This window comes from Anolis carolinensis, chromosome 3 (genome assembly GCF_035594765.1).
Source record: "Anolis carolinensis isolate JA03-04 chromosome 3, rAnoCar3.1.pri, whole genome shotgun sequence".
NCBI classification, from domain to species: domain Eukaryota; kingdom Metazoa; phylum Chordata; class Lepidosauria; order Squamata; family Dactyloidae; genus Anolis; species Anolis carolinensis.
In genome coordinates this window covers 112,558,123-112,574,243 of record NC_085843.1, presented here as the reverse complement: position 1 = coordinate 112,574,243, position 16,121 = coordinate 112,558,123, and the positions used below count along the sequence as shown (strand labels likewise).

The 16,121-nt window shown below is 38.9% G+C and overlaps 1 protein-coding gene and 1 long non-coding RNA gene across 6 annotated transcripts in view; one reads left to right on the top strand and one right to left on the bottom strand.

The window, feature by feature from the left end:
- The window catches only part of tsga10 (testis specific 10), a 136,277-nt gene that overhangs the window by 92,823 nt on the left and 27,333 nt on the right, over positions 1 to 16,121 (top strand). For 4 of the 5 annotated variants that reach the window (XM_062977261.1, XM_062977260.1, XM_062977264.1 and 1 more), the window contains 6 exons: positions 1,998 to 2,074; positions 3,381 to 3,549; positions 6,515 to 6,650; positions 7,584 to 7,745; positions 8,967 to 9,035; positions 12,630 to 12,857. In XM_062977261.1, coding sequence (XP_062833331.1) covers positions 1,998 to 2,074; positions 3,381 to 3,549; positions 6,515 to 6,650; positions 7,584 to 7,745; positions 8,967 to 9,035; positions 12,630 to 12,857 — 841 coding nt within the window. The remainder of the gene's footprint in view (positions 1 to 1,997; positions 2,075 to 3,380; positions 3,550 to 6,514; positions 6,651 to 7,583; positions 7,746 to 8,966; positions 9,036 to 12,629; positions 12,858 to 16,121) is intronic. The other variant, XM_062977262.1, reaches the window with a different exon arrangement.
- On the bottom strand, positions 11,288 to 16,084 carry LOC134298014 (uncharacterized). Its single transcript, XR_010004984.1, has 3 exons — positions 13,575 to 16,084; positions 13,013 to 13,082; positions 11,288 to 12,885 (listed from the first exon to the last, which is right to left on the bottom strand). It is a non-coding gene; the product is annotated as an uncharacterized LOC134298014 (long non-coding RNA).

Genomic DNA, 16,121 nt, shown 5'->3' with positions numbered 1-16,121 from the left:
CTGTATCATCTGCAAATTTGATAATCTTTGCCTCTGTGTCTTCATTCAAGTCGTTCATAAAAATGTATAACACCATAGGACCTGAGACTGAAGGCTTCTGTCCAGCTTAACACAGCAGTCAATGACTGTACACAGAATGGTTGTTATACAGTTGTGTCTCTACATTTGCAGTTATAGCTTCTGTGGATTTGATTATTCATACATTTGATTTAAAATGTTTTCCCAAGGAATATCTTGGTCATCCAGTGTGACTCTGTGGTTCCTAGAAAGGTGTTCCTTTCAATAATAAAAAAGTGATTTTTTATTTGCGGATTTTGACTTTCACAAGGGTCCTATGCCCCTAACCCCAGGGAATGTGTGGGATGGATGGATGGATATAGATATAGATATAGATATGGTACACCCATGTAGTCATAACAGCATTAAACACATTTTATCATTTTGTAAAAAAAAAGATGCTATGAGAAAACATGTTTGCTGAAATGATGATATAGGTGTAGTGTTAAATGAGCCAGGTTCTTTTATGGAGGCAATAAACCCACCAGTAGGAGAAATGAATGACAGCTTTATTAGACAGCAGGCAAAGCCCACAGATGCTAAATCCAAAGCAAACAGAGCAACTCATGTCCAGCCAGCTGAAGGGAGGCCAGAGAAGCAACAGTGGAAATCCCTTAGGCATTGCTGGCTCTTCTGGTCTACACTGAGTTTTTTGGTTTTTAAATAGAAACTCCTCTGAGCTATGCAGACTTTTGCACTGTCTGCGTTTCCCTGATGTACAAATTAAGTAAGGTTGGTTAGATATGACTTGTACTTAATAAACTCATGTGGGCTTTTAGTTATCAGTACACACATTTCTAAATGTTTGCAGACCATCTGCTTAATAATCTGTAGCAGAGTTTTGCTTGGCAGGAGGCAAAGTAGACTGTAGTTTCCTGGTTATGCCTTCCCCCATTTTTGAAGATGGACACAATGTTTGTTCAGCTATAGTCTTCTGATACTTCACACCTAGTATGAAAATTACAGTAAATGCTCTGAAATGATTTTAACAAATACTTTTAGCACCATAGGGCCATTTTATATGGGGTTGCTGAGAGTTTTCAAAGAATGTTCCAGAAGCATTCACCCACATCAATGGCATGCATCCTCAGAGGTTGTGAGGTCTGTTGGAAACTAGGCAAGTGGGGTTTATATATCTGTGGAATAATGTCCAGAGTGGGAGAAGGAACTCTTGTCTGCTTGAGCAGGTGTGAATGTTGCAATTGGCCACCTTGATTAGCATTGAATGGCCTTTCAGCTTTAAAGCGTGCTTGCTTCCTCCCTGGGGGAATTCTTTGTCGGGAGATGTTAGCTGGCCCTGATTGTTTCTTGTCTGGAACTCCTTTGTTTTCAAAGTGTTGTTCTTTATTTACTGTCCTGATTGTAGAGCCTTTTAACACTGGTAGCCAGATTTTGTTCATTGGCAACCCCATGAATTTCACAGGGTTTTTTTAAGGCTAGGAATATTCAGAGGTGGTTTTGCCAGTTGCTTCCTCTGAAATGTGGCCGGCAGCACCTGGTATTTATCCATTAGTTTCCAAGATCAGACAGGATTTGATGTGTTTAGTATATTTTGGCAGGGTTATCTGGGTATATTGCATATACATGAGACATGGATATTGCTGAATATAGTGAACAGTGGCTGGCGGACAAAAACATGGTAGAGGGAGATTCTTAAGCAAAGCGTCTCCTTCCATAGAAGACAGAAACTTAATGCTTCCAACTTTATTCTGAAGTGCGGACATTTTTTGGGGGGGGAGTAGAATTGGATTTTGCATAATGTAAACTTCATTTTCTCTATGATGCTGCTCATCCTACATTGATTCCATCAGGTATGAGTTACATACTTAAGGTTTTATACATTTTTGTTGTAGTTTAGGATTTAGTTTTAACAGATAGACTATAGAAGTGTATTGGGGATGCTATACTTTCACTAAAATAGTTGTCATTTTCCATAACAGTGACTCCCATATGAGTTCAGCAAGGACAATGGAGACCAAATTACAGGAACCCGAAGGATTTGGCGAGGAATATTCAGGTAAAAAGGGAAATTGTTTTAATTTAGTGTTTCCTGTCTCTGTTCCTTTTTATGCTTAACATGTTCAGATGCCACTACTATAAGATCTTACTTATGGGAAAATTAGACATACTGTAAGGGGTGTAATTCTAAGAATATTGATGGAGTTTAGATACAGCAGCTTTCCCTTCTTAGATGTATGATTTAAAACTGTGAACATATATATGGATTTGAATGTGGATTAGTATTACCAACTTTATATTTCTGATTCATTCCTCATTCTGTCTATTAGAAAGGCAGTTTTTGTTAAGAGTAAGAATAAGAGCAAGAAAATTAGTCCTTTTAAGAATTAGAAACTTTAGTTATCTTGTAATTTCATGGAACATTAGATATAAAAGAAGCTCTTAGTAAATCTGTCTGCCAAGGAACAAATTTCTCCATGCCCAAAGTTTGACTAATGCAAATTTTCATCGGAATAAATGTTGCATGTTGGTTGCAATCAAACTATAATGGTGATCAGTTGCAACAATCACACTTGGCTCAAATAGACGAAGAGTTCTTTCTCCCACCCTGGACTTTCCACAGATATATAAACCTCACTTTAGTATATCACATATAGAAGTGGGCCTCCTCACTCCTGCAAAGCTATAGTGAGTAAGAGGGGGGAGTAATGGAGGATAAGATTGCAGGCTAGATCTACACTGCCAAATAATGCCATTTCAGAATGAACCAACTGGACACAGAATATTATTTGAGAACACAGAAATGCTGGACCACTCTAACACCACCATGTCAGACTACGCAGAGGAGCCATTGAAATCCACAAGCATGTGGACAATTTCAACAGAAAGGAGGAAACCATGAAAATGAACAAAATATGGCTACCAGGATTAATATACTCTAAAATTAGGACAGTAAATAGAGAACAAGACTCAAAAACAGGGCAATTCCAGACAAGAAACAATCAGGGTCAGCTAACACCTCCCAACAAAGGCTTCTCCCAGGCAAGAAGTAGCCAAGCTTTGAAGCTGCGAGACTATTCAATGCTAATCAAGGTGTTCAATTGCAACATTGACACTTGCCTCAAACAGACAAGAGTTCTTTCTCCCACCCAGGACCTTCCACAGATGTATAAACCCCACATGCCTAGTTTTCCAACAGACTTCACAATCTCTGAGGATGCCTGCCATAGATGTGGGTGAAACATCAGGAGGGAATGATTCTGGAACATGGCCATAGAGCCCTGACAACTCACAGTAACCCAGTGATTCTGGCCATGAAAGCCTTTGACAACACATAACTATATCTTTTCTATATTTTCACTTAGGAAAGAAGAAGTCTAAATTTAAATCTATCAAAAAGTTCTTTGGGAAGAGGAAAAGGAAGGAGACACTATCAACTTCCGAAACTGGTAACCTGAAACCGTGTCAGTCTGCAAGCGATGTCACAGCACCACAGGTCACCCATATGGATTATGATTCTGAAGATGAACTTGAGTAAGTCTCAAAACTGTCTTTACCAAGATAGAAAACCAGGTTTGTTTCTTCTGGTCTACTTCCCCCAAAATGTACTTGAGCATTTTAATCCTTTGAGAATGTAATAAAGGCTTCAAGTAAATTTCCATCATGTAAGGGCAAGGTAGGTAATAACTTCAGCATCAAGTTGTCTAATTTAGATACAGATCCAACCTACAGACTTAGATACAGATCCAACCTATATTTATTTATCCAGACATTATATTTCCTGTTATACATAAAATATATTTCTACAGTAAGATCAAGGCAAAATACATGGCCCTCTGCTTCCCTATGTTAATATTCACAACAAATCTAAGAAAAATCAGGCTAAGAGAAAACGGAAAGGTGACTTCCAAGATCCCCCAGTGAGTTTCATATCCTTGACTCAAACCTAACCCCCCCAATGCCTGTCCAAAGTTCTTCTCTACTGCGTTAAAATTTCCTTAGTGTACAATTTTAAATGTAAGAGGAATGTGAAGTGGGATCAGGAAGAAATGTAACTATTTTAATGAGCATTTACCGTGTTTCCCCGAAAATAAGACAGTGTCTTATATTAATTTTTGCTCCCAAAGATGCTATAGGTCTTATTTTCAGGGGATGTCTTATTTTTTCATGAAGAAGAATTCACATTTATTGTTGAACAAAAAAAATGAACATTTATTATATACAGTACAGTAGTTATCATAAACCAGCATAACCAGACAAACTGTGAATCCTATCAAGAATTTCTTGTTACTACCAATATTTCCATGTACAACACTTTATGGTACGTACATTTACCGATCCTGCATGCTCTGGAGTTCTGTTTGGCGGGCATGCTTCCAAACAAAAACTTTGCTAGGTCTTACTTTCGGTGGAGGCCTTATATTTAGCAATTCAGCAAAACTTCTACTAGGTCTTATTTTCTGGGGATGTCTTATTTTAGGGAAAACAGGGTAGCTAGTATAATCTGTGAAGAGAAATTCCAATTTCCAAGAGCCTTGCTCCAGGAACAGGATGTGTGCACAGGGACAGGACGCTTAGGTGGCACAACTGAGCAACTATAATACCGGTATTCTCATTTGTAATTATGGATATTGGTGTTCACAAGGGGTGGGGCTTCTGCGCAATCACTGCAGCTGTGCATTTTGTAAGGGCCAAAAAAGGAAGTATTCCTCGCAAAGGGCAGGCTGTATTATTCAATGGTGCCACTGGAGGGTGCCAAATCACAGTGTGAATTCCCTTGTGTGCACACTTTACCACAAAGTGTGTTGTAGCTATTCACAAATATCATTAATTCTTCATTTAGTATTTGTAATATTGTTTTCATTTTTTTAATTAACAGATAACATAAACCCACTGCAATTAAAGATACCCCCTCATATCAGATAATACTACATCCATAGTAAAGTAGAAATGTGAACTTTTGGTAGGGGAATTTTCAGGAAAGGCAGGACTCTAAGCTCAAAAGCATTGATGAAATAAGCATGAAAACCTACTCATCTGCTCAATGCAGCATAGATATTGATAGTTCTTTAACAGCTAAAGGTTCATAGTTTCCTCAGCAATGGTTTAGAGGACTTTTTCAATCCTAAAATATTTTCTGTGAAGAAGCAGTACAGTTCAGTACTTGGAAGAATTGTTCTCCAGACCAGCTGAGATGTTGTTGCTGCTGGAGCAATTGCAAGCAATTTGGTTGCATGTGTTAATTCGCCCATTGCTTTTTTGAGCATCTGCTGCACTGACTGAATATAGAGTTATTTCCTAGTGGTAGTAACACATAAGATTCTGGACCATGCCTTTTAGTTCATCCATGCATCGTTGTGAATTCAAAAATGATTGCTTTCTCATAGAATCATAGAATAGTAGAGTTGGAAGAGACCTCATAGGCCATCCAGTCCAGCCCCCTGCCAAGAAGCAGGAAATCACATTCAAAGCACCCCCGACAGATGGCCATCCAGCCTCTGCTTAAAAGCCTCCAAAGAAAGAGCCTCCACCACACTTTGGGGCAGAGAGTTCCACTGTCGAACAGCTCTCACTGTGAGGAAGTTCTTCCTGATGTTCAGGTGGAATCTCCTTTCCTGTAGTTTTAAGCCATTGTTCCGCATCCTAGTCTCCAGGGCAGCAGAAAACAAGCTTGCTCCCTCCTCCCTATGACTTCCCTTCACGTATTTGTACATGGCTATCATGTCTCCTCTCAGCCTTCTCTTCTGCAGGCTAAACATGCACAGTTCTTTAAGCCACTCCTCATAGGGTTTATTCTCCAGACCTTTGATCATTTTAGTTGCCCTCCTCTGGACGCTTTCCAGCTTGTCAGCATCTCCCTTCAATTGCTGTGCCCAGAATTGGACACAGTATTCCAGGTGTGGTCTGACCAAGGCAGAATAGAGGGGGAGCATGACTTCCCTGGATCTAGACGCTATACCCCATCTCAAAAATGAAAAGATAATTTAAAAAGGTGCTCCTACAGTTGACTCAAGCAGGATCTACACCAGTGGTTCTCAACCTGTGGGTCCCCAGATGTTTTGGCCTTCAACTCCCAGAAATCCTAACAACTGGTAAACTGGCTGGGATCTCTGGAAGTTGTAGGCCAAAACACTTGGGGACCCACAGGTTGAGAACCACTGATCTACACTGCCATATAATTCAGATTGTCAAGTAAAATAATCCATATTATCTGCTTTGAACTGGATTATATGAGTCTTCACTGCCATATAATCCAGTTCAAAGCGGATAATTGGATTTTATACGGTAGTGTAGAAGAAGCCTCAACGAGAATGCTGTTATTGTTGGGTGGCCATTCTTCAGCAATTCCTCAAATTCATTACACATTTATTCAATGGGGCATTAGAAATATGATTTGAGCAACAATAGCAACAAGTGCTACCACCACTAAGTATTAAGCATTTGTCAAGGCAATTCGATGTAAATGAGCATTTTTCATTAGTTTTCTATATTTTCCTAGGATACACAGAAGCACAATGGGAAGCAGAGCCCTGTCCCATGACAGCATTTTCATTCCAGAACCTACACAAGAGCCTGTTGGGCCAGTTCGGGTGTTTTCACAGGAAAATGTTTCAGATCGAATTAGGGCTTTGCAGGTAATGTAAGCAATATATAATACTATTAGAAAAGTTGTGTTAGTTTTTTTCTTAATTTAATTCTGGATTTTTAAAAACAATCTCAGTGCATAGAATTACACTCTTAGTGGGGTATACTAAAGGGGCTAAATATTCATATTTTCATGCATGGTGTGTGAACTAACAAATTGTAGAAGTTCTACTTGTTTGTCCATCACTGAACTGATCAGACCTATGTCTCTGGCTCAGGATGGACATTCAGTCATTTCTGTTCTTGAGAATTTTGGAGATAGAACGAAGAGATATGTTATAGAGGTAAACAAGCCCTGTATCAAATCATACTGTGGACACAGACAAATGACAACACAAATAGTGGGAAAAAACATATCCTATATTGACATTGGGCATGTCTGTGGGAAAACTGGGAGAGGGAAGAGAATTTTGAATATGGAAAATATTGGTGAGTTTTTCTCCTGGTTCATTTCTTCCATGTAGCCAAGGACTTAGCTACTGATTCATAAGGACAAGAATAAAATATTTCATCATCCTGCTGTTCACTAATAGGTATAATGTACTATCTCACTCATTATCCACCTACCCAGAATTTTAAATTTGTTGAGGAGGTTCTTCCCCAATACTTTTATTCAATGTTGCCTGTCAGATAATCATACAAGGAAGCATCCTCTCAGTGATCGCAACGTATCTGTGGAACTCTCCTCCAGTGGAAATATTGTTGTCATTGTCATTTAGGCACCATCCAAATACACATTTATTTGTGCAAGCTTTGTGTCACAATTGTGTTTCTTTTCTTATTATTTTTCTCTATTTTAGAATTAGAATTCTGAATTATGCTAATTTTTGGAAGTTCTTAGCTGTCATGTACTTCTTGCAAAGAAAAGCAGGATACATACCGTAAATAAACATTTAAAAGATAAATGAATTTTCTCATGGTAGTTGAAGCTCCAGCAAAATTGGAAACCAGGTATCCCATATCCATCTGGAATCCCTTCAAAGAGAGTGGATGATGCTGGGATGAACTCAGAAGATGATGGATTACCCAGAAGTCCACCAGAAACATCTTTGCTACATGAAATCCTAAATTCCAGCACAACAAAGGTATGCTCTTTTAGGTATTACATTTTGGAATATAATTTTGAATACATTGTGAAAACAGTAGTTTGTATTATGATATTTATCAACTGAAATTATCTTTCAGTAACCTGCACGTTATAGTAAGTGGTCATTTCAAGGAAAGACACAAGTTTGTAATGAAGCTGGAAAACTAAATAAGGCTTCTTTCCACATTTTCAGTTTTGGCTTTTGCGGATTTAATCATTCATAGATTTAATTAAAATGTTCACTCTAGGAATCTCTGGGACCTCCACTGTGATCTTATAGTCAGTTTCCTCTGGCCATGTCGGAGAACCCAGAGATTTCTAGAGAGAGCATCTCTGTAGAAATTCTTAGGTCCCCCAATGTGATTCTGTGGTGAGCCTCCAGCAGAAGTCAGTCATGGAGGCATGCTGGAAGACCTAGAAATTCCTAAGCAGATATCCTCTCAGCAAAAAAAAAAAAAGCAATATCTTTCTTTGTGTTTTTAAAACTTTTATAGGGTTCCTGTGCCCCTAACCTCAGTGGATGTGGAGGGATGACCATATAATGGTTCAATTTTGGTCACAAGCTTGTGGTTCTAGCTGTTCCATCCAATTGGGTTTGCTGGCACAGTTCCACTCTATCTTTTATATTATGGTGTAGTTGTAATCATGATGATGTGAGGAAAAGGAGTGGAGCAAAAGGAGCAAAAAGATAAAAATGTCAGTGACATATAATGAATACATAAATTTGGAAGGAATCCGTAGGAGCCTGCCTACATTGCCAAGCGCAGATCATTTTGGAAAATGCACAGAAATAGATGTGACGATAGGGATGAGAAGTCCTAGAAAACATTTCAGATAATTTGGAGATAGATTTTTCAGGTGTCAGTTCATCCCCATTTTAAGGAACTGAGCTATTTCATCAGTAGCAGAAGACTATCAAAACAATTACAGAAGTGACTTCAAAAGAAATGATGCCTGTTCTCAATCAGTGGGCAACCTTTTCTTCCTTAGTGTTGGATGTGTAGGCAACTTTCTCTGAAAAGAAAAATCAAATTCTCTCTCTCTCTCTGTCTTTGTATTTCTAGAATTTCTACTAATTCATAGAATACCATGGAGTTTCTTACTTGTAGCCTACATTTTCCGTAGCCTGTTTGGTGTTATGTATAACTATAATCTTTGCGTGTTAAACCCATTTCATTCTCCATCTGTCACTGAATCTTTTCCTCATTCCACCCCACAGTTTTCTGACTCTCACAAGCATCTTAGCTCTTTGAGTTTAGCTGGAACAGGCAGCGAAGAAGAAGAACAGGTAACTTTAATCACATTTCTATATTCTACAAAGGGAAACAATACTCAGCAGCCACAGTCCAATGACAACAGGATTCTTGAATTCCCAGCTGGGTGGAGAGGGGCTTGAGTCTTCCTTGGCAAGAAGATACTAATTGAAAGCTATATTTAATCATAGTACCGGTTATGGGAACTTCATTGCTATACCATAAATTACCATACTGCTTTGTGTCAAACACTACTGAATTTGGTCTTCAGAAATAAATGGAAGAGAGATATTTGGTCTAAATTTTCAATGCAGGTGTATCCAATGTAGTATTAGCTAGGGGAGTTTCAGGCTTTACACTGTCATATAATCCAGATTATCAAAGCAGATAATACACTGGATTATATGAGTCTACACTTACATATAATACAGTTCAAAGCTGATAACTGGATTTTATATGACAGTGTAGAAGGGGCCTCAGGCTTTCAAATGCCTTTCTGCTGATTTTACATAAAAACCCATTTCTAACCAGGTCATAAGCATTATGTTCTAGATCATGTTCCAACCAGGCAAGGTCCTTTAGTCCTTAAAATCAGTTTTAAGATTGATATTGCAGATTATTTGGATTTTTTGTGTGACTTCATAAAAACCCTTTAAAATTTCTCTTAATTTGCTTTCAAAATGATATTTTTGTCTGTTCTGCATCAGTCAGCCCTGCAGACTGATAAACAAATACTGTTAATTAAAAATGATCAAGTAACCACCCTCCTATTATTTCCTATAATTTGTTAAACCCAGTTTTATTTCTGTCTGAGATGTGTAGGTTTGTCTTTAGTCTGCCAGTTTGGGATGAACAGAGACAATTGCAGAGATAGCAATGGCCCCTTGCACACAGTTGAATAAAATTCCACATTTTCTGCTTTGAACTGGAATATATGGCAATGTAGACTCAGATAACCCAGTTCAAAGCAGATATTGTGAGATTTTTCTGGCTTGATGTTCTGGATTATATGGCTGTGTGGAAGGGCCCTGAGTCCATATAACAGTTTAACAGATTTTGTGACCACCAGAAAGCCTATGCTGCCTCCCTATCTTTTATAATCCCACTAATACAACTATGTAATTTCCCCATGATACTGAACTCTTTACACCTATAACATAGCAAAGTTTACCTCATACAGAAAGGTTAATGCACTTCCTCTGGGCCTCCCTTTGCACTTGAGCCTTGAATAGGAATAAATAAATGGCTTTTGTCAATCAGCAGCACATACAACCAAGTGACAGCACATACAATTGAGGCATGAATCAATTATAATCCACTGTGCACATCGCCAATTGAAGCAATAGTGTTACCCACTCTACTATAAATTTGTTTATTATTGTTACTGTTGTTGTGATTTCACAAATAGTACAGGGATTGGCCTGGTCAGTGGTCCATATAATAAAACAATGTTGTATGCTTCTTGAAATGTGTGTATACTTCTTTGTACTATTTTCTCCTCCCAACACTGCACTGTGTTGAGTGCTATTTCTCACCTTTCCTCCTTCAAAATTTCCTCAGATGAAAAAGCAGTAAAGAGGCACCAGATTGTCTGTTTATAGCTGAAGAAAGCCAAGGGGGAATTGTATTTCAACACATTGAATTTCCCCCTTGAAGCGTGTCTAAGTTCTCCCCAGCAGCCGTATTGAGGTTAATGGCAGAGGGGGTGTCTGCAAGCGCCCCATCCCCCCTTTGATGTATTTTTTAGCATTAGGAAACGTGTTGCTGGAAATGTTGCTCTCATGTTGTTTTAATATGAATTTATGTGGCATTAACATGGTCACTATGGACCAGGAAAAATACAAGTTGAAGCAGAATTTTTTACCTGTGTAGACAACACCTTAGTATATCACATATAGAAGTGGGCCTCCTCACTCCTGCAAAACTACAGTGAGTAAGAGGGGGGAGTAATGGAGGAGAAGATTGCAGGCTAGATCTACGCTGCCAAATAATGCCATTTCAGAATGAACCAACCTGGACACAGAATACTATTTGAGAACACAGAAATGTCAGACTACACAGAGGAACCATTGAAATCCACAAGCATGTGGACAATTTCAACAGGAAGGAGGAAACCATGAAAATGAACAAAATATGGCTACCAGGATTAAAATACTATAAAATTAGGACAGTAAATAGAGAACAATACTCAAAAACAGGGCAATTCCAGACAAAAAACAATCAGGGCCAGCTAATACCTCCCAACAAAGGATTCTCCCAGGCAAGAAGTAGCCAAACTTTGAAGCTGTGAGGCTATCCAATGCTAATTTATTTATTTATTTATTTACAGCATTTATATTCCGCCCTTCTCACCCCGAAGGGGACTCAGGGCGGATCACATTACACAAATAGGCAAACATTCAATGCCTTTTAACATAGAACAAAGACAAGACAAACATAGGCTCCGAGCGGGCCTCGAACTCATGATCTCCTGGTCAGAGTGATTCATTGCAGCTGGATTCAGCTGGCTTGCTCTCAGCCTGCGCCACAGCCCGGGCCCACTGGTGATCAATTGCAACATTGACTCTTGCCTCAAACAGACAAGAGCCTAGTTTTCCAACAGACCTCACAACCTCTGAGGATGCCTGCCATAGATGTGGGTGAAACGTCTGGAGATAATACTTCTGGAACATGGCCATATAGCCCAGAAAACTCACAGCAACCCAGTAACTGAAACTGTGTGGATATAAACTCACTTTTTCAAAATAAGAGGATCTGGCCTTCCGTCTTTTAAAATCTAAATATGCAAGTTCTTCATTATTAGGTATTTATGTGCCTTCAATTCACCTGTCAGCATATGATTCCTGCAGGAGGTGGTTTTGCCAGTTCCGTCCTTTGAAATATAGCCCACAGCACCTGGTGTTCGTTCATAGTTTCCCATCCAAGAACTAACTAGGGCCAGCTCTGCTTAGCTTCCAAGAGTATTTATTTAAGGGTATTTATTTGGGCCTGTAACTTCTAAATGTGTGCTAACTGCCTTGTTAACTTAGTTTCTTATTTGCTTTGCAAACATAATACATGGTTTTCCTTCATGCTGTGTTCCACCAAATACCCTGTCATTTTTTAAATGTGGCTTTACTTGTTCAAACCAGTTTATTTTGGTCCATGTTCACACAGATCAGAAGCTACTAACATCACTTCCTGATTTGTATTCATGGAACCCAAAGGATACTTTTAATAGCTAGTTACAAAGTATGTGTTTACTTCCAATTTAGACATTAACCCAGGTGTGGGCAAACTTGGGCCTTCCGGGTGTTTTGGACTTCAACTCCCACCATTCCTGACAGCCTCAGGCCCCTTCCTTTTCCCCCTCAGCCGATTATCGGCCTGAGGCTGTTAGGAATGGTGGGAGTTGAAGTCCAAAACACCTGCAGGGCCCAAGTTTGCCCATGCCTGCATTAACCCCTGAATAAGAGAAAAAGTAGGGTGTGTGTGTGAAGCAACAGTGACAAATGGAGGTTTCATTGGCAATACATTGTAATTCCAGTGCTGATAAAAATAGATTTTTAATATTTGTTAGAAACACCCATGTTTTATTTTGCTCATATGTTTTGACACTTTTGTCTCCTTTTTTGGGGCTTCTTGCTTAGGTTATATCAAGTCCTCTGGGATTTCATTCTGCAGAAAGCCATCTATTTCCCCAGGAGCCAAATTCTAAAATTATAACACTGAGAACATCTGATTGCAGTCTCTCGCCTCCTGCTGATTTTGACACTCCACCTGAGTCCTCTTCTTGCTTGGATAATTCGGCCGCAAAGCACAAGCTTTTAGTAAAACCACGGAACCAGAGATCTAGCAGAACAAGAAGACCGCCTTCGGTAATTGACTCTTCTTCAAAAAAGTGTGCTTGTGTGCCAGATAATGAGAAAGGGAGAGAGATGAATTTGAAAAACAGATACTCTTTCTTTCTAGATTTGTTTTAATTCTGTTTCTGAATTATGCTGTTTCATTTGAAAGCATAGATTTTTCTTACCTTCTTGTCACTCATGCTTAATTAGGGGAGAATCTGAATATCATTGCGTTTCCCAGAAAGCAAGGTCAAGCTGAAAAAACCAAAATTTACATTATTCATATTAGTAATGTAGGAAGAGAAACAGTCATGAAGTTGAAACTGTCCCTGAAAGTCATTAGTGAAAGTTATTTAATCCCAGAGTGGTTTTTGCCAGCAAAATACAGTATTTCTGTATTATCCCTCAGTCCACAAATATACTTTATTAATATTCCATTGTTTACAGGTACATATATATGGCAAACATTCAATGCCGTTTTTATAATTGACCAAAACAGACAGTACATAAACAGAGGCGAGACTTCCCTCTTTTTCCGTCTCTGGCATCTGGAGGCTGTGCTCAACTCGGCCATGGGGAGGTGCTGTTGTTTCATTTTTCCACGCCAAGGAGCTTGTCATCCTGATTGAATTGCCAGCATGTTTTTCAGGGGCACCTTTTACCTATATCAGTAGCTATTTAGTTACTCACATTGCTGTTTTCAAACTGCTAGATTAGCAGAAGCTGGGGCGGATAGTAGGAACTCACCCTGACCTGCAGCTTGAACTGCCAACTTTCTGGTCGGCAAGATCTTCTGTAGCTGGTGGTTTAATCTGCTGTGCTAGCTGCAGCCCCAGCTAGCCCTGGCCTTGGCTAAACAAATAAAAACCTATTAAAACAATACAAATATAAAACATTTTAAAAACATATTAAAATATTATTTAAAATCTCCTAAGCAATTATAAAATCCAGTTTTAAAACAGTCATTTCAAAAATTTAATGCTGTGTGGAACAACATTGATTTGGCTGCCCAAGGAAGCTTGAAAGATAGGATCAACCTAACGTTGTGTAGGAAGATCCACAGTTGAGATGCTGCTTCAGAGAAAGCCCTGTTATAGATAACCAGCAACCTAACTTCATTAGATGTTGAGATACAACCTTGGACCTGCTCTGAAGATCTCAAATTTCTTACAGGCAGTCTTTCTGCACCAGCATGCTGACCTACTTTTAGCATACTGGAAAACTGTTGCACCCCCAGCTTGCTGTGACATTCAAATGTGCATTTGTTCTGCCACAACTTAAAGTTTATTTACAGTGAAGACAGAAATTCTACTGAGATTTCCACTGCTAAGTTTTAGAGCTGTTGAGTGACTACACAGTGGCCATATGCAGTCACTTCCGGCACACTGCCTTGAGCCTTCAAAAATTTAGGGCCTATGAAAATAGGATTAACAAAAATATGTATAGGGATTAAGAAGAAAAAAATTCAAAAGAAAGATATTTTCAATTGATTTTGATTGATATGCATATGTTGAGGTCCATGGGACAGTTTTTGGAATTATGTCTCTCGGATCCTCGTGGCACATTGGGATGAGGCAGGGAGCTGAATACAAGCGTTTCTATGGTAGGCAGTGTGGGACTCTGCTTTCTGGTCCCATCTAATTCATTCATTCATTCCTTGAGGGAACATCTGTCCATGTATGGACAGTGAAAGAAAACAGTGGCAAGAACAGTGAGTCTGACCCAGTATTTCCTCCACACAATGGTGTAAAAAGAAACACTTTCAATTTCAACATTGCTGCTCCATCAGATAATTATTTGTATCTCAAGATGCTTATCGGTATTTGTGCAGTCATGGGCAAACCCACAAGAGTAATTTCTGTTGAATTGAATTGGACTTACTCCCAGGTAATTACAGCCCAACAGCACTTATGGCTCTGAGGCTGGGAAAAGGGTAAAGAGCATTTTAAAGTCATAAATCATCTCCACAAGCTTTGTATTTAAGTTCAAACTACTATCCTGACTAAATAGGACAAACTGCAGCCTTCCAGATGTTACAGTGCCTAATAATGAGGAATGTAGACATTGCAGTCCTACATATGGAGGGCCACATAAAATGACATGGCAGGCCAGATTTGGCCAATTATCCTTGAGTTTGATGTATAGCGTTATTGTTTTTCTCTTTGCTCCATTAGACTTTCAAGATAGCTGTGAAGTCTATGTTGCCTTTTAATATTACATATTTGTACTTTTGTAGTCACTTCTAATACTAATTTTAATTTTTTTTCTTTTTTTGTGTGTATCACTCCCCTTTCTTGGTTGTTATAACTCAATTTCTTGGCCAGTTCAGTTTCTTTTTTTCTTTTAAATCACAAGAGCCATAGACCAGAACTGAAACTGTACCTCTACAGAATACAAAATCTTGCTTTAAAACACCCCCCCCCCAATCCAAACTGCAAATTGGCAGAATGGATTGCAATTACATAGACAAGGAAATGCAAGAACTATTGGAAAATGGATAATGTACCAACTGCTGTGAAATCATTTCATGCATTTTGTCAATTCTGAACACTTATTTTATACAAAAGCTTTTTCTGATCTAACAAAAATACCTCACACATAAATAAGATATTCAGAAGCTTTAAAATAAACCTTTCTCCTAGTTCAAAGTGAGAATGAAGAACATAGAATAAAAATTGGAAGATTGCCACAGTTGATAAAGATGAGGTTGAATAGTCTGAAACTACAAATCAATAGAAATTTGGAAAACTCACTTTGTATTTTGTTATGTTTCTTTTGCATATTCTTTTGCATAGGAAGGTGTACATGTGTATGATGGCGAAAAAGCCAAAAGATTACCTGTATTTACTTGATTCTAATGCACCATCAAGTCGAATGCCATGGCCCAGTTTATCTGTTTGAACGCATCTCCCTTTATGAACCACCACAAAGATTACGATCATCTGGGGAGGTCCTGCTCTTGGTCCCGCCACCGTCACAAGCGCAATTGGCAGGGACGAGACACAGGGCCTTCTCAGTGATTGCCCCCTGGTTATGGAACTCCCTCCCTGATGAGATTAGATCAGCCTCCTCTCTCCTGTCCTTTAGAAAAATAGTAAAGACCTGGTTGTGGGACCAAGCCTTTGGGGCAGTGCAATGAGGCTTGCTGTATATATGTTGTGCTCTGCCCTGAGTCCCTTTTGGGGTGAGAAGGGTGGAAGATAAATGTTTTAAATAAGTAAATAATGTGTATCTCAATTTTCAAAATCATGAAACCAAAAAAAGTATTTGCTGCTGAATGTAATGCGCAGCAGC